A 17,275-nucleotide genomic window follows, 5' to 3' on the forward strand; every position below is an offset into this window, starting at 1 on the left:
TGGCAGGGAGGCATCAGTGTCCTGGGGCTGGGTTCCCCTTCTGAGGCTGCCTGGCCTTGCCCCTCCAGGGAAACCACTACTACCAGGTGAGGAGGAACGCAATAATGTCCTCAAGCAGATGAAGGTTCGGACCACGCTGAAGGGGGACAAGAGCTGGATCATCAAGCAGGATGAATCAGAGGGCCACACCCTGTAAGTCCAGGAGGCTAGGAGGCCAGCAACAATGAGGTGGGGTAGGGCTGTAATCCACAAAGGCCCGTCGATGCCTGGGGATGCTGAGGGACTTCCACCATTCAGACTTCAGTGGGGACATGTGGCCACAGGCAAGCTGGGGAGGGCAGAGCACGGGAAAGCAATCCAGTTGAGGGCAAGACTCAACCAAAGTTACAAGGTGGGAAAGCCCTTGACGCCGAGTGGGCATGTACATACTTGCCTGTGGAATGTGGAGAAAGGCCAGGGAAGGAGAAGGTGAGACGGGAATGGTGAGCCAAGTTCTTGTGGTGCATGCACTTCACCCCACCTCACCTGCTTTGGGGCTCAGCAGACAGCCTCTAGGATGGAGGCTGCAAGGTGGCTGATGGCAGAGAGCCACTCTTTCAGGATCCCTTTTTCTCCAGAGAGCTGCCTCCTGGTCGGAGTCGAGCCACATCCTTTTCAGCAGCTGGGGAAGTCCCGAAGACCAGGTAAGAGGTGATGCCTGATGGCCAGTGGGTGGGCCTCATGCCGCAGTCTTCAGGGGATAAGGAGGAGCCCAAACTCAAAATAGATGTTAGGGTCTGCAGTGAATCATTTCAAATCCACAGGAGAGACAGGCTTTTCTACTCTGCTTCCTCTTGGGAAAGGGAGCGCAGGTGTCACTGGGTTCAGATCCCTGGCCTTGCTGTGTGACCTTGAGGCTGGCTACCTAATGGGCCTCCATGGTTCCAGCTGCCTAGTGGACATTGGGAAGTCTCTGTAAAGGGTGAAACAACATATCTGAGGTGATTTACACAGTGTTGAGAGTCACACATGACTCTCTTGTAGGTAGCCCTGATTGCTGAGTGCACTGCGGAACCAAAGAACTGCTCACAGTTTGATTTACAGCCTTTGCATAGCTCTCTGGGGTGTACAGGTGAATTTTAAGAAGGAATCAGGGTGTCAGGGAGATGGACACATTTGTTCCAATGGTCTCCCAAATTCATGATGACATATTCTGACATGTGGCCAAAGGAAACAGCCCATCCCGTCTGCATTTTGAAGACTTTTGCCTATCGGTGTCTAGGGGTGCTCCAAAGCACTGCCAAGTCAGTGAGTGGTGGGAATGCAAACCTCAGGCTTTAGTCTTGCTACAGTTCACTGGCAGTTGGCAGTGAAGGCAGTGCCAGGATCTTTCTCAGGTGGTGATAGAGGCAGTGGCAGCAGCTTGAAGGGAGGGATCCAAGTTCACTGCTAAGTCTCTGGGGCTGCCTCTAACAACTATGGACTTGCCCATCACCACCCCTCCCTGACTCGGCATCCAGTACCAGCCAGGTCCTGTGCTCTCTCCTTGGGGAACTAACATCTTAGCAGGGAACACAGGCATGAACCAAATAGAGAGGTGAACATAAAAGAGAGAATTATGGATTGTGATTATTGCAGCTGGCAAAGTTGGTGAAGGCCTGAGGACGGTTTAAAGACAGTCTACTTACTAGGGGGCTAGTTTACTTTGGGTGGTATGGTTCTCACCCTGGGCTTCTGTTTGGGGCTATGTTTAGAAAGCACATCCCAGGGCACTGTGACTCAGGGCCTAGAGCAGGGATACCTGGAAGTCTACATAAACTTAGGCTCTCCTTTTCTCTTGGGGAAAGAAGTGGATCCAAGGGACAGCCAGTGATCATGGCCTAGCCTCCCCAAGCCAAAAATGTTTGTGTGGCTAGATGGGGGGAAATGGCCTTTCTTTCTCAGGCCCCACCCCAAGTGTGCTTGCAAATTTGTCACCTGCAGGCTGCTGTCTCTATTAAGGACAGGGTCTGCCATGATGGAGAACACTGTGGCTCTGTGCTGCCCTTCTCACCTGCTTGTGTGGGGTTCCCTTAGACCCACTTCCCCTGTTCTCCAGCCCTTAAGCTACTGTCTTCCTAGAAAGAAAGGCCATCTGCTGAATCCTTGTCTCCTGCCCCTGCACCCCAAACTCACAGCTCTTTGCTGCCTACCACTACTGGCCCTCTGAACCCGCTCAGTTGCTCCCAAGCAGGAGACACCCAGCATGTGCAGTCTGTTTTCCAGCCATGCCCTCCAGTCCCAAACTTTCATCAAGTCTGTGATGTGGGCATCTCAGGAGCTGGAGGAGAGAGGCCCCAAAGGAACAGGAAGGGTGGGGAAGCTGCCTTTGGTTCTACCCCTTGGTCCCTCATGAGCCTTCCCAAAGGAGGCTGTGTGGTTAGGTCCGGGACCCTGGGCTCTCCCTGCCATGCCTCAACCCCAGGCCTCTGACCATGCAGCCTCCAGTTGTGAGAGTAGAGAGTGGGAGCGCTGTCATCAATCCCAGAAGACTTCTTGTTCAGGGGAGTGCTGGGTCCTGGAAGGTGAGAGAAAAACTTGAGTTTGGAGGAGACCCCTCTGTGGCAAATGTTTAGCCATGGAACACATCTTCCTGGGCACTTACTGTGATCCAGGGCCATCCTGGGCTGGTCCCAGTACTTTTCCTGGGGAGCATGAGGGAGCAGAATAGGAAGCCTGGCTTTGGGTGAAGGGGTAGCTGGCTCTCTTGAGAAATGGCCAGCCACTCTTGTTCCCCTCATTCTGACCACACTGGGGCACCCACCAGCCAATCCACTTTGCTGGCATTGGGTGCAGGGGAAATAGGGCGTCTTTGCTTCACCTCATACCTTCTTTTCCCTCGGCAGGCCTCCTAGCACAAGGGCTCCCACTGGCTATATCATCCGGTAGGTAACCATAGGACCCTGCCTGCCTCCACATGCCTGCACACCACTGCTCCCTGGATTCTCACAGGGGAGCTCACAGGGCTACTTCTTCTGGGCTTTCTTATAGGGGAGTGTTCACCAAGCCCATAGACAGCTCGTGTCAGCCACAGCGGCAGTTCCCCAAGGCCAATGGAGATCCAAAAAGGTGTGTGTCCTTGGGGTGAGGGCCTAGGCCAAGCACCAGGCATGAGGGCCTAGGTCAGGCTTATGGCAGAGAGATTACTCTATCTGTCACGGGTGGGGAGGGGTGGTGGATGGTAGCTCTCCTGTGTAGGGCAGGGCCCTGGAGAGTAGTGCTGGGACACAAAGCCCCAGGTGGATGTATGACCCAGATTGGGCAGTCCTGTTTCCCAGCAGCTGTGTGCTTTACTTTACCTTCTTCCCAGAAGGCTGAAGTGGCATGTCATCAAAGCGCCTTGGTGTCAGGTTGAACCTGGGCTCCATCATAAAGGCAGGGTCAAGGGGCCTGGGTCAACCTATGGCAGGAGGGCTGCCCTGCTCAGGGTGGCACAGATGGGATGGGTGTGTGGCAGGGCTGAAAGAAAAGAAGAAAGGCCACCAGCCACATTCCTGCTGGGGCATGTAGACAAATTTAGAAGCAAGAGGGGGCTTGGGAGTGGGCACATGGAAACTCCTTTCCTCTCCAGTGCTGCTGGTCTGCTGAGAGCAGCTCCCAGTGGGCTTCCTCGGCCCTCCTCCTCCAGCTATAAGATGACCACTGAGGATTACAAGAAGCTGTAAGTATGCAATGGCAGACCCAGTTCAGTTCCCTCCTTCAAGGACAAGCCCAAACAGCAGGCCTGACATTCCTACCAGTTGCCACTATGACCTGGAGCACATTGCTCTTCTGATCTGTGGCGAAGCAGGGGCTCTAAGAAGCTTATAGAAGGGGCCGGTGAGTCTGAAGGAAGGGTCATGGGTCATATCTCTGGGGCTGATGTTGGCTGACTCTGTTTCCTGGACATGCCTCTGCACCCCTCTGGGGTGTAGGCCGGGCCGCGCTGGGGCCTGATGATCCTGAGCATGATGATAGCCCTGGCAGCCAAGTAATTGGCATTTTGTGCTGAAATCTGAACTGCTTCTTGGATATAAATCTTTGGGGCTCCCCTTCTGGCCCCTATCAAATACGCCCCCCACTATGTGGCCAAGGAGGGGGTTTCTGGACAGAAGTGTGGGTTGAATCTGCAGTTCCCAAGGGCCCCACATCTTTATATTGCTTTATATCCCTTGTCACAACCATCCAGTGACATGGACCAGGTAGGAAATCTTTCTGGAGAAGGGGAGAGGCTTGAACTGGGTCTTGGAGGACAGTTAGGGTTGGAATAAGGAGAGAGGAGAGGGCTGGCTCTTGAGGAGGAAGAAGTGACATGAGCAAAGACTCAGAGGCAGCAATGCCAACATGTGCTATTATTGTTGTAAGTCAGGAAGCCAAACTGCTGAGGGTGGCAGCCTGTGACAGGGAACAGGGGCAGAGATGGGGGAGGAGGGGCCACAACCAACAGCATCCTCACACCCTCTCCCCTCCCCCAGGGCACCCTACAATGTCAGACGCAGCTCAGCATCAGGAGATGCTGAAGAGGAGGAGGTTCTCTTCTCATCTGATGAGCAGAAACGGAGGTAATGGTGCCCGCTGAGCATCCCACAGTCAGGGCAGGGGCCCAAGTTTCTGTGGACCAGTAATATAGGAATGGTGCCAGTTGCAGTGACAAAATGCACAACATGTACAATATCAGTGCTGGCTTGTTTGCTGGAGGAGTGGCTTCCAGCAACAGGTGTCATTCATTGAACCCTGAACCACCCACTCAGTGTTGGGCCAGCTCAGGGGACGCTTTATGAAACTTTCATGGAGCAGAACCTAGGTAATGAGGGCTGGGGGAAGCCTCCCCTGGGTGGACAGAGTGTACAGAGGGAGGTGCTTCAGGACTTTATATCAATTTGCTAAAAAAGGGTCCTGAGCAAATTGAACCAAAATCGGCCATCCTCCTAGGAGGAGCCCTCTGTGTGTATGCCGTGTGTGCTGTGTGGATGCTGTGTATGCTTTATGCTGGGCAGGGCCCGCATGGCTGGGTGGCAGAGCTACACTCTGGAAGTGCCAGTGCCCCTCACCTCAAAATGAGGCTCAGGTACTTGGGCAGCAGCTAGGCTCTGAGGAAATAACTGCCCCCCCCCTACCCCAGGCTGAGCCTGCCCCCACTGCCAGTGTCTGTTGGGCCCTCTGCGCCTTAAGAAACACAGCAAAGCTCCTGTGCTGAAGGTCTAGCAGATGGACAATCCTACAGCCAGAGTCTGCAGTGACAGTGGTCCCTGGGCCTGGGAGGTACAAGGGAAGAGCCAGAAGTTCAGGAGCCAGGCTGCTGAGCATTGACTGCCCACTTTGCCATCAGCTAAGTGTGTGGTCTCACACAAGTCACTAAAGTTTCCCATGCCTCAGTTTCTTCATCTGTAAATTGTGGGTGATACTAGCACCTACTTTCCTAAGTTGTAAGGACTCAATGAGCCAGTATGGATTTGCAGCATGCAGCACAGGGCCAGGCCCACAACCTATGCTTGATAAATGTGGGCTGCATGGTCTCTGTTTCCTTTGAATAGTTCTGGGAGCAGGCGCTAATTTGGCTTTGTGCACTTGCCTCCCTGGGGTGGCCCTGAGCCATCCTGGGTAGCTGCTGGGCTATGCTGGCAGAGTGAGTCCTGCCTTATGCCATTAGATACTTTCTCTCTGTGCCACCGCAGGTCAGAAGCTGCAAGCAGTGTGGTGAGGAAGACAGCCTCCCGGGAGCACTCCTACGTTCTGTCAGCAGCCAAGAAGAGTACCAGGTGAGTTACATGACAGGAGACACAGCAGGGCCTGGCTTCTGGGCCAGCTCAGCTATCAACTGGCTCCCCTCCTTTCCTCCTGGCTAGACCTTCCAGGATTCTCAGATGCTCTTTCTGGAAAACTGAGAGGTCTGGCTCCAGCCATCAGGGCTAATGAGGTACTGGGAGTGAGAGAGAGGCCCAGGACCCTATAAAGCAAAGTGGTCATGATGTCACTTGTCCATGAGTTCTGTCCAACACATTGCCTTTCTGCTTCCTTTGCAGCAGCCCTGCCCAGGAGATGCAGGCTCCGTTCATTGCAAAGAGGTAAATGTCAGCAAGGGAATCTTTGCAAGCCTCTTGCTGGCTGCAGAGAAGGCCTCCTGCCAGCAGAGGTGGAGTATGATCACCATGGAAAGCAGGTGCAGAGTGGGAAGGGGCCTCTGTCCCTGAGCAAGGGAAGTTGTGAGGGCCTAGTGGCTTTTGTCTGGAGGCCAGATGAGCAAGTAGGTGGGTATGGTGGCACTTGTGGCCTCAGCAGGCAGTTCTGTGTAGGCAAGATCTGGCTGACAGAACGTAGCTTGTGGCTGGAAACTTCCATTTGCTAACAGGGCTAGGCCCCTGATCCCCAGTAGAGCCTTAGTGTTTCCAAGGGCTTCTGGGGTTTGAAGCAAAAGTAGCTACCAGGCTAAAAAGGAGTTGTTCCCCTGCCCTCCCTCCCACTCTACCAGGGACAGGCTGGACAATGCCTCAGCAGGAGGGATTACTGGGCTGGGGTCCAGAGGCTTATCATTGGGAGCCTCTGCCTGGCCAGGCCCTTGGAAGTGACCATAACATTGGAGATGGGCCCTAAAGGGTGAACAGAATTCAATACAAAATTATCAGGACATTAGGACACTCCAGTTGAGTGAGAGAGGAGTGTCCCCTTCAGTTGAGACAGAATATCTTCTGGGAAAGAATATTTGGGGAGTATAGGGAAGAGACTTCCAGAAAGTTGAATTTTAGGGACATTCCATGAGGTAAACAAGGAAAGCATCCATGACAAGGTTGAATAGTGAGCTGAAGACTGGAATACAGTCAGGAAAAGGTGATGGCAGCATAAAGGAAGTGGCAGATAATGATGTGCTTTTACTGGCTGTATTAGGTTGCCAGGGCTGGTATAAGAAAGTACCACAAACTGGGTGGCAAAGACCCGAGAAATGTACTGTCTCCTGTTCTGGAGGCTTTAAGTCCAAGATCCAGGTGTCAGCGGGATTGGTTCCTTTTGGAGGCTGTGAAAGAGAAACTGTCTCTGGCTTCTCTCCCAGCTTCTGGTGGCAGCAGGCAACCCTTGACAATCCTTGGCTTGTAGACACATCACTCCAGTCTCTGCCTCTATTGTCCTATGACCTTTTGTCTGTATGTCTGTGTCCAAATTTCCCTCTTCTTATAAGGACACTGGTCATTGGATTTAGAGCTCACCCTGTTCCAGTGTGACCCGATATTATGTTGACTATATCTGTGAAGACCTTATTTCCAAATAAGGTCACACTCACAAGTTCCAGGCAGACATGGATTTTGAAGGGATACTCTTCAACCTGATATGCTGTCCTTTATCCCAAACTGGAGTTGCTGAGCCTCCAGGCTGGGCCACCTCATGGCCATAGACAGCACAGAAGGAAATCATGTCCTTTAGGAACAGCAAGCTATAGGGCGGCTGAGCAGGCCACAGGTGCCCTGGGGACAAGTGGTGCATCTGTTTCTCGTCTTGCCTGAAGGGTTGAGGTGGTGGATGAGGACAGGCCTTCTGAGAAGAGCCAGGACCCACCTGCTCTAGGAAGATCCTCTCCTGGCTCAAGCAGGTAATCAATTACTCATCTCTGTCTGGGGCTGGTGGCTTCCAGGCTTGCCTGCCACTGTTACTGTGGAACCTCTGCTAGGTCATCTCCTTGCAAAGCCTCAGGGTCAGTGTCCCCATGTGCTCAGTGTCAAGACAGGGCACAGAAATCAATAAGAGCTTTTTGGCTGGATGTCCTAGGGCTAAAAGGAGCAAAACAGCCTGACCTCCAGGGAGAGAGTACATCACTCTTGTCTTTTTAATGTTATCTGTGTCATCTTATCCCACTTGTGGCCACAGCATCCTAGGAAAAAGTACTAGCCATAGGGTTTGAGAGGGCCTACCATCAGAGTGCTAGCCCTGCCATTCTTGGGCTTGTTAATAGCTCTATTGTAAATTGTCCAAGTTCAGCCTGCCAGCTATGTCCTCTGTCCTCTGCTGAGGAAGGAGGCTCTACAGCCCCCAGCCCCACTCACAGCTGCCTTCTTTGCCAGTGTGGATGGAGACAGAGCCAAAGTGTCTCAGGGGATTTGGATTGAGCACATGCTGACTCTGCCCAGCCCTGCCAGGAGCTGGGAGCCCAGGTGGGTGCCATGAGCTGGCTTTGGCCTGTAAGCTGGTCAGATGGGACAGCCTGGGACTGGGGTGAGAGGGCAGGGGGGCAGACTGAGTGCTGGTAATCTCACTACAGACGGGGTCCGGATTTGGTCTGATTTCTGAGCCCTGAGTGTCTGGGCAAATAATGGTGCTCTCTTGTCTGCAAATGAAGAGCAATCAATACCTCCTTGTACTTTTCAGTGAATCAAGGTAAGTCCTGTTCAGAGCACCACTTCCCTGTTGTTGCTGCTGTTTAAAGCTCCTGCCAGGACTGGGAGCTTTGTCCAAATCCAAGTCTGCTAAGTGGTATGCCTCCATGGCACCCTTGGAAGACTCTGAAACCAGAGGGGCAGAGCACCTTTGTCTACAGGTCACTTTTAGGGACCCCAGGGGATTTTCCAGCTCTTGTAATGCCACTGCGAGCCCCTACTTTCCTCCCCAGTTCAAGTCCCACAAAAATTTGTATGTGACCATGGTCCCTCAGGGCTCCTTCCTCTGTGCCAGGAGGGAGATAGGGCCACCTGCCATAGCATAGACTGGTGGAGAGCAAGACTGCAGACCTTCTTTCCTAGAGGGAGCCAGGAGTGTGAGGCCATCCTGAGGCCATGGCTCCAGCAGCACCACTGCCCCTCTTCTTCACTGCCTCCATGTCGTGATTCTCCCTGTTTGTCTAAACTTTTGTCCATTAGAATTTTTATTTATTTTTTTCAAGTTGATTTATTTTGAGAGAGACAGAGACATTGTGAGCGGGGGAGGGGCAGAGAAAGAGAGGGAGAGAGAGAATCCCAAGCAGGCTCTGAGCCATCAGCACAGAGCCCGAAGCAGGGCTGGAACTCACAAAACCCTGAGATCATGACCTAAGCCGAAATCAAGAGTCGGACACTTAACCGACTGAGCCATCCAGGTGCCCCTGTCGGTGAGAACTTTTAAACAAGTGGAAATATTTCAGAGCTCTTCACAAGGCAGCACTGATGGGACTTGGGGATTGATGGGACATAGGGGCTGTCTTAGTTTGCTAGGGCAACTGTAACCACAGATGGGGTGACTCAAACAACTGAAATGTATTGTCTCACAGTTCTAGAGGCTGGAAGTCTGAGATTTAAGTGTCAGCAGGGTTGGTTCTTTCTGAGGGCTGGGAGGGAGGCCTCTCCTCGATTTGTAGATGGCCACCTCTTTCCCAGTGTGTCCTCACATGCTCTTCCATGTGTGTGTGTCTGTGTTCTAATCTCCTCTTCTTATAAGGACATCAGTCATGTTAGATTAGGGGCCCACCCTACCTCAGTATAACCTCATCTTAACTAATTCCATCTGTAGTGACCCTATTTCCAAATAAATGTACTATGAGGTACCAGGGTTAGGACTGCAACATATGAATTTGGAGGGGACATAATTCAGCCCCAAACAGTGCACATCTCTGATTTCTCCTTGTCTTTTGTGCAGAAAAAGAAGAGCAGTGAATGGTTTCAGATGCTTTTTAAAAGAGAACTTAGGAGAATTAGGTTGTGCTGTATTATGTATTTGAGAGGCATTTTAACATATCTTTTGGATGTTTAATACCCTTCATCTGCTGTCATAGCAGGGTGGCTATAGTGGTTTTTTAGGGCAGCAGTAAGAAAGTACCCCAAACTGGTGATTCAAACAACAGAAATATACTGCCTCACAGTTGTGAAGGCCAAAAGTCCGAGATCAATCTTGCCTGTGAGGCCCCAGGAAACAGAATTGGGACCAGATTACAGAAAGTTCTAGATACCAGAGATGTTTCACAATGGGGAAGCCTCCAATAGGAAGGAAAGAGTTCTCATCAGAAGTGTGCAACAGGGGCTGGTCAGGGAGGCTTACTTTGATACTTCTCATAGTGCTTCTTCCCTCAGATTGTGCAGTCACAAAATATCTGGAACCCTGCCAGGCAGCTTCCAGGTGAGCCACTGCCTGGTCCTGGGTGGTCTTCTTTTCTGACTCCACTGTACCAGACAGGTCTTGCACTGGTCAGGTCAGGCAACCACCATCAGTTCCCCATACCCAGCCTCTCTCTGCCTGGTTATCTGAGAACTCCAGGCTGGATTGTGCCCTTGAAGAAGTGCAGCTCTATGGGGAGCAGTGACTCAACCAAACTCTGGGTGCTGTACTGACTCAGAAAAAGCTGGTTTATGGCAGAGTGGGGCAGGAAAATATCACAGCTTTGTTTCCAGGTATGGCTCTGAAGAGGCTGCCTCTTCCCCAAGTCTGTCCTTGCAATAGCCTCCTTGGCTCAAGTCTGATGTAACTTCCTCATCTCACCCAGCAGGCCAACCAGGAGTAAAACCCTTGTCTTAGGTGCCAAACCCTTCAGGGACTTCAGGGAGGGCTGAAAGTTTGGAATAGGACTGCACCACAAGAACACCTACAGGCTGTGTCCTCCGGGCTGTCCAGCTGTCATTTCCCTTCCATCAGATGCCGGACCTGCCTGGCATCTCAAAGGTCCCTCAGCTCCAAGTGCTTATATCTGAATTACTTGTCTCTACCATCACTCCCACCCCCTGCTCAACAGTGGAGGGGGCCTTCCCTCCATGCACCCCAAAACATGTTTTCTTAGGTTAATCTTGTTTTTAACCCTCTCGTTGTGGGACAATTCCTATATACCTTCTGGACTGAACTTATTCAGATACCCTCTTCCAGAGAAACTGGTATGCACAAAGGCCCCCAGGCCTGGTTGCTGTCCCTGTCACAGCACTGGTCAAGCTTCCTTGGCTTTCTGCCTCATTCGACCATGGTGAGGCCTGCAGGCTGTGCCCCAGCATGCTGTCTGACAGAGTAAGCTGGAGAGCACTGAGTAAAAGCACAGGTTTTGGCACAAGGCAAACCCTGGCATTACCTTATACTGGCCTTGTGCAAGCCACTTTACCTCTCTATGCCTCAGTTTCCTCATGTATACAATAGTGAGTAGTGATACCTACCTCCTGAGGCCTTCTCAAATACTAAAAGGGGTAATACATATGAAATCCTTGGCACAGTGCCTGGGTGCTCCCAGTTATAGGCTTGCTGATTTGCAGGGCAAATGAAGAGACCAATATCGCCATCTTGCTGGCCTCTGAGGGAAATGTGGTTGTGGGTGCGGAGAAGGAGGTACTCCCACAGGCAGCTGGGTCCACACTGGAAGAGTGCTCCTGGTCTCCATCGGCTCTCAGCCTAGCTGACAATTTAAGATTGGACTAGAGCCATCTGTGTTTGAAGGTCTGTTGAGAGGGGCTGGTGGGCTGCTGCAGGAGAAGAGACACCGGAAGGCCCCTGTATGAGTTTGCTGGAGCTGCTGTCACAAGTTAACACAAACTCGGTGGATAAAACATCAGAAATGTGTCTTCTCACACCTGGAGGCCAGAAGTCCTAAATCAAGGTGTCAGCAGGGCTATATGTTCCTTTCAAATGGTCTGGGGGAGGATTTGTTCCAGGTCTTTCTCTTAGCTTCTGGTATTGCTGGCAATCCTTGGCAGCTCTCAGTTTGTAGATGTATCACTCCAGTCTCTGCCCCTGTCTTCACATGGCCATACTCCTTCTGTGTGTCTGTGTACAAATGCCCCCTTTGTATAAGGACACCAGTCACACTGGATTAGGACACTCTCCTCCAGTATGAGTTTATCTTAAGTTTATTGTATCTGCAATGGCCCTATTTCCAAATAAGGGCACATTCATAGATACCAGGGGTTAGGACTCCAGTATATCTTTTAAGGGGACACAGTGCAACTCATAACAGCCCCTCTGGAAGAGGTGCCACTTGAGCTGGGTCTTCAAGAAGGGATTGCTAAACGGGGTGACAAAAAAGGAAGAAGGCATTGAGGGAGAGGTGCCAGCTTGGGCAGGTTGGGGTGACACTTTGTTCCTATTTCCTCTGCCACATAACCAGAAACACCAGTGAGGAAGTATGTTTTACTTGCCTGTGATGTTCCCAAGTGGGGTGTGTCCTGGCCAGGTGCTTTATGCTGTCATCATTGCTATCATGGGAGGAGACATGCACAGATCAGAGCTGCCCCTGTGCACCAGGCCCCCTGTCCCTGGAAGCCCTCCCATTTCCCCCTGTCATCTCTAATGTGCGACCTCTCAGCCAAATCCCAGGAAGCACATACACAGGCAGCCCACTGACCCGATCCTCTATGGCCTCCTAGTTTAGCTTGGAGCCGGACGTCAGGATCAACTCCAAGGTGACTTTCCAAGGAGAGCAGCCAAGTCACACCGGCTCACCCAAGGTGAAGACTACCTGTTTCTCTGCCTTCACCCTGGCCCCTCCTTCCCTGTCATGGACCCAAAGGGGCCTTTCTAAAGTGCCAGGCTGATCATGTGAAGCTCTTCACCCCCCACTTTAAGCCCATTCCATGGCATCCCTTTGCCACACCAGATCTGGTTTCATCATTTAAGGCCCCTGCCAGCCTCCATCTCTTCCTCTCCCACCTGCCTCCAACTGGCCCCCAGCGAGGCCACATCTCCATGAAGTTTCTCAGGTGCACTTGGGGCTGAATTTGTGCACAGTCTTACACTTTAGTAGAGTCAGGACCCATGCTACTCTGTCCCTGTTTTGCCCCCCCCCCCATACACACTAGGCTGGGGGCTTCACCTGGCCTGGGACTCACCCCCATCTATAACCCAGGACCCAACCCAGTGTCCACAGGCAGCTGAAGAAAGGAGGGAGTGGCTGTAAGTGGTTTGGGTCTTAAAGGATGGCTTAGGCCTTACTTTGTGGACCTAGAAAGGTATGGTCTTGAGTGAAGAGTACTCCCACAAAGCCAGAGAGCTCTAGATTTCCTCTGGCTCTGGCCATCACCATGGCCCAAGCCTGCTGGAGGTCAGGTCCTGCAGTGGAATCAGACTTGGCAGGATGTATGTGGTCAGCTGTGGGCCAGGCTCTGAGCACGGGAATCCTCAAAGGGAATCCTCAAAGGGAATCCTCAGCATCCTCTGAGTGCTGAGAATGTCTGATTTTCTGTGGACTCCAGTTCATAGGCAACTGGTCACTTTCCTTCATCCCCCAAGTCTCTGATATCCTACTCCCACTGGCTCTCCAACTTTGGCCTGTAGGTTTCCTGATTTCTTGTTTGTCATCAGTCCCCATCAGCCTATATACCCAGAATTCTCACTGGCTTCACAAATAACCACTTTGGGCATTCCAGTGGAACCATAGCCAAGGCTCATCTCTGCAAGTGGGTGACAGAATCATGACAGTAGCTACAGACAGGGCATTGGAGCTGGGCAGTCCCATTTCCGTCCAGAATCCACTTGCTATGCTTAAAGGGGGCTGAGCTCAAGAGTGGGAGACTGGTAAAGGGGTGTTTCACTCTCCTTCCTCTGCAACCTGGAGGTCAGTGGGTCAAGCTCAGCTGTAGCACCAAGAAAGCTAAAGGCCAAAGAGGAGACAATAGAAAAAAAAGACAATGGTTCTGGGTGTCCCACTGCATTACCCAGGAGGCCTCTGAAGGAGAATGCCCTTGGACCCCTGGCACAGATGGGAAAAGGGGGAGGCTTTCCTTACCAGCAACTCCCTGGCTATCTTTCTTGGCTGCAGTACAAGAGGTGAGGAAGTTGTCCACCTGCAGATCACGACACCTGGGGCAGGACTCCGCCTGATGACCCCATACCTGGAAGGAATGAGGTATGGGGGCCCTGCTGGGCTCCTTCCACACCAATTTAGAGATGGGATAAGCAAGGAAGGGATGCAAATGATTAGGCCCAGGGGCTGGTTGGTAAGAGACATGGTCAACCTAGGTTCTCTGCCTCCATTCATGCTTTCACCCCACACCTCTTTAGGGACAAGTACTTGGTTCATGTGAGGCAAACCTGGCCCTGGCAAGCCAGAGGTGACTGTCCCCTGGCCAGAGATGCTGACCATCTGCCTGGTAGGGGAGGCAGATGCAGACACCAGCAAGCTGTGAGGGCTCAGCCCTGCCAAGCACTGAGAACAAGACAGGACAGCTGTGCTGGGTTGAGACATGGGCTCTGCAAAGCCCCCTGAAGCCGCTGGGGCAGTTGCTCTGCTTGTGTGACAGGACTATTGGGAACAGGGTAGGGTCACCAGGTCAGCCTTGACAGCTCATGATGCCACCACACCTGGTTCTGGGGAGGGTGAGGGACAGGAGGACTACAAGGAGCACAGAGGGCCCAGCCCCTGCCTCAAGATAGGAGGCAGAGAGCCATGCAACAGGCAGACAGGATGGGGGGTGGATTGCTAGGAGCTGGGGCGGGGACAAGGGGAGATCTGAGCATGGAGGGTCCAATTCTCTTTGGAGGGACAAGTAGTGGGAGGTATCCTGCAGCACTCTCTCTCCTACTCATTTAGCTATTCACTCAACTAACATTTACTGAGCCCCTGATGCACACCTGACCCCTGCGCCAGGGCCTAGAAGGCAGCTGTGAAGCAGCCAGACTGAGACTCTTCCTCATGAATCCCAGAGTCTGGGGAGGGAGGCCAGAGTGTATGCCCACTGGAGCAGTAGGAGCTCCAAAGGGGCCTCTCACTAGCATAAGGGTGGGTTGGTTAGGGAAGGCTTCCTGGAGGAAGTGTCATCCAAGATGAGTCCTGATGGATCTCTAGGTACCTTTACTCTCCTCTTTGGCGCCTTCTTCTTCACACTCCCACCCCAGTCTGGCACTGAGTCCTACCCATTCTATTTTATAGATATTTCCTATTCTTATTCTCCTATTGCCCCATCCCTAGACCCTCCACATCTCTACCTGGGTGAGATTTCTAAAAGGCAGAAGTAGTCATTCCAGCCCCCTGGGAAAACCCTGCAATGCCCCCCACCCTGATTGGGCTCTGCAGCCTGAACTCAGTACTCCTCGTATACCCCTCCCTCCTTGGGCCCTTGTCTCCAGCCTCCCAGGTCTCCATGTGGTGCCTATGAACAGTTGTCCACTCCTGGATCAATATTCCCTAAGAACTCTGAGAGCCTGGAGGGCAGGGGCTGCAGCTAAATGTTCATTACATTCCCTCTGGCCCAGAACAGAAATGTGAGAGTGTTTATTGCTGGAATGATTGAGGATCATCCAGTGTGACAACATCTTTAATAAGGTAACATTGGAAGCTGCTTCACTGATTTTCCTAAGGTGACAAGTCTTTGAGAAACAGGGTCCAAGTAATCCCAAGAGATGCAGGAGGAAGCCAGGCTGCCTCCAGTGAAGATCCCTGCAGTGCCTCCTGTCTCCAGAACCCACAAGGCTTCTGGTACTTTGTCTGGGAGTGGCAAAGCTACAACCATTGAAATCCCATGGGGGTGCTCCTCTCCCACTTTCCAGAGAATAAATTTGGGGAAAGAAGAAAGAGAGAAAGCTAGAATTCACCAAGCCCTGCCCTGCCTCAACAGCCTAGCAGGTATCCTCATGCATGATGCAGATGCAGTCACTATGTCTATTTTACAGATGAGGAAACTGAGACCCTGAATGGTCAAGTAACTTGCTCAAGGTTACATGGCCAAGAGCAGGCAGATCCAGGACTCCACTCAGGCTGCCTGACTCCCACTCTGCACCTTTTGCTCCATAACTCACCACACTACTGAGGACCAGGGGCAAGGGACAAGGAGGGGTGATATAAATACTTAGTATTTTTAAATGAATATATAATGAGTTTACTTGTGGGCAACCAAATACAAATTGCTGGGAGGCATTTGAGGGTTTGTAGTTGAGGTTTGGGAGAGAGGTCAGGGTTCAAGAAATTTACATGTTATATGCAGACAGATGAAAGCTGAAATAATGGGATTCAATGTCAGTGTTTACATGAAGTACAATATCAAGGGAATTGAGAGAGGGGCTAGCAGGCTGGGCACAGAGCCCAGTGTGGAGGTGGCAGCTGCCTGGTCATCCCCCCGAAGGCAGCTGGGAATGGCAGTCAATTCTAGCCATGTCGAGGGTGAGCTGACCGAGGGACAGTCTGAAAGGCATTGGAGGTATGGGTCAGGAGCACAGAGATGTGCAAACATGTGGAAGTCATTGGTTTGAGGGTAGCAGTTGATGTCGAGGAGGAGGTGGGCAAAGAGGTGGAGCATGCAGATGGAAAGGAATGCTGATAACACCAACATTAAGGGGCAGAAGAGGAGGGAATGGTGAAGGAGACTGGGAAGGTATGGCAAGAGAGGTAGGAGATGGTGTCACAGTCATGACAGATGAATTGGGAAAGAAGACAGGAGTGGCCCACTGGGTCAGTGGTCCTGAATGGTAATAATGAAAGGAGTGTATCCATTGCGTTGGACACCATGAGGCTCCCCGATGACCTCAGAGAGAACAGAGGGAGGTTGAATTAGCAGCTTAGGAGAAGTCTCAACACCATGGAGGATTATAGTACAGAACTCTGAAATCAGACTGGGTTCAAATCCTAGCTCTTCCCCTTGGGAACCTTGGGGCAAGTTGCTTGGGCTGTCTGTGCTCCCATTCACTCATCTAGAAAGTAGGCAGGGATAAATATAGTGCCCATATCCTGGGGTTTATGTGGAGGGTTAATGCATGCAAAATCATGAGAATGGAGTCTGACCCTAAATCAATAGTAGCTATTAGTAATGATATTTTGAGAATTGGCTAGTCCTGCAATATCAGCTTTTAAGTTCCTTGGAGACAGTTGGCATCTGAGTATGAGATAAATGCCTTCATCTCAGTGTGGTTGGATGGTTAACTTATGTTTCTTTCCTCCATAGATCTTCCCTGGGCTCCAAATACAAGGAGGACCCCAGCCCTAGAGAGGCCAAGGAAGACTTGGCTGGTGAGGAGGCCTGCAAGGGTCCCAATCTAGACCTAAGGTAACTCAGTGCAGGGACATAGAGCCCATGTGGCCTATGATGTAAGGTCCATGGATAGAGCTGGGACCAGGACTGTCCAGTTCCCCCACTGTGTCCCCAGTGCCTGGGGCAGTGCAAGTCCTCAGTGAATATCTTTTGGAAGAATAAATGAAGGACTGTATGAGGTTTGGAGAGGGGCAGGCCCCTGCCAAGATCCCTCAGAAAGCCAGTTGCAGAGGAGGACAAAACTCCAGGCCAGACCACCCCCACCCAGCCCTTGGCCCAAGTTCACTGTGCATTTGCCCCCACTGAAAGCAGTGCTGATGGCCAGGGCAAGCAAGCCTGCCAAGTCAGAAGTTTAGGGAAGTCAATGACCAAAGGATGCATTGACCTCAACAGAGCAT

General features: G+C 51.8%; 1 protein-coding gene across 20 annotated transcripts in view; it reads left to right on the forward strand.

Moving 5' to 3' along the window:
• Positions 1–17,275, forward strand: part of ZNF185 (zinc finger protein 185 with LIM domain) — a 95,342-nt gene that overhangs the window by 44,874 nt on the left and 33,193 nt on the right. For 6 of the 20 annotated variants that reach the window (XM_019824451.2, XM_019824462.3, XM_019824450.3 and 3 more), the window contains exons 3-14: positions 69–192; positions 618–683; positions 2,865–2,903; positions 3,010–3,087; positions 3,590–3,679; positions 4,473–4,559; positions 5,673–5,756; positions 6,021–6,062; positions 7,493–7,576; positions 8,046–8,135; positions 13,676–13,762; positions 16,791–16,892. In XM_019824451.2, the coding sequence (XP_019680010.1) occupies positions 69–192; positions 618–683; positions 2,865–2,903; positions 3,010–3,087; positions 3,590–3,679; positions 4,473–4,559; positions 5,673–5,756; positions 6,021–6,062; positions 7,493–7,576; positions 8,046–8,135; positions 13,676–13,762; positions 16,791–16,892 (973 nt within the window). The remainder of the gene's footprint in view (positions 1–68; positions 193–617; positions 684–2,864; positions 2,904–3,009; positions 3,088–3,589; positions 3,680–4,472; positions 4,560–5,672; positions 5,757–6,020; positions 6,063–7,492; positions 7,577–8,045; positions 8,136–13,675; positions 13,763–16,790; positions 16,893–17,275) is intronic. The other 14 variants (XM_019824452.3, XM_019824456.3, XM_019824461.3 and 11 more) reach the window with 11 other exon arrangements.

This window comes from Felis catus, chromosome X, assembly GCF_018350175.1.
Source record: "Felis catus isolate Fca126 chromosome X, F.catus_Fca126_mat1.0, whole genome shotgun sequence".
Lineage (NCBI taxonomy): Eukaryota > Metazoa > Chordata > Mammalia > Carnivora > Felidae > Felis > Felis catus.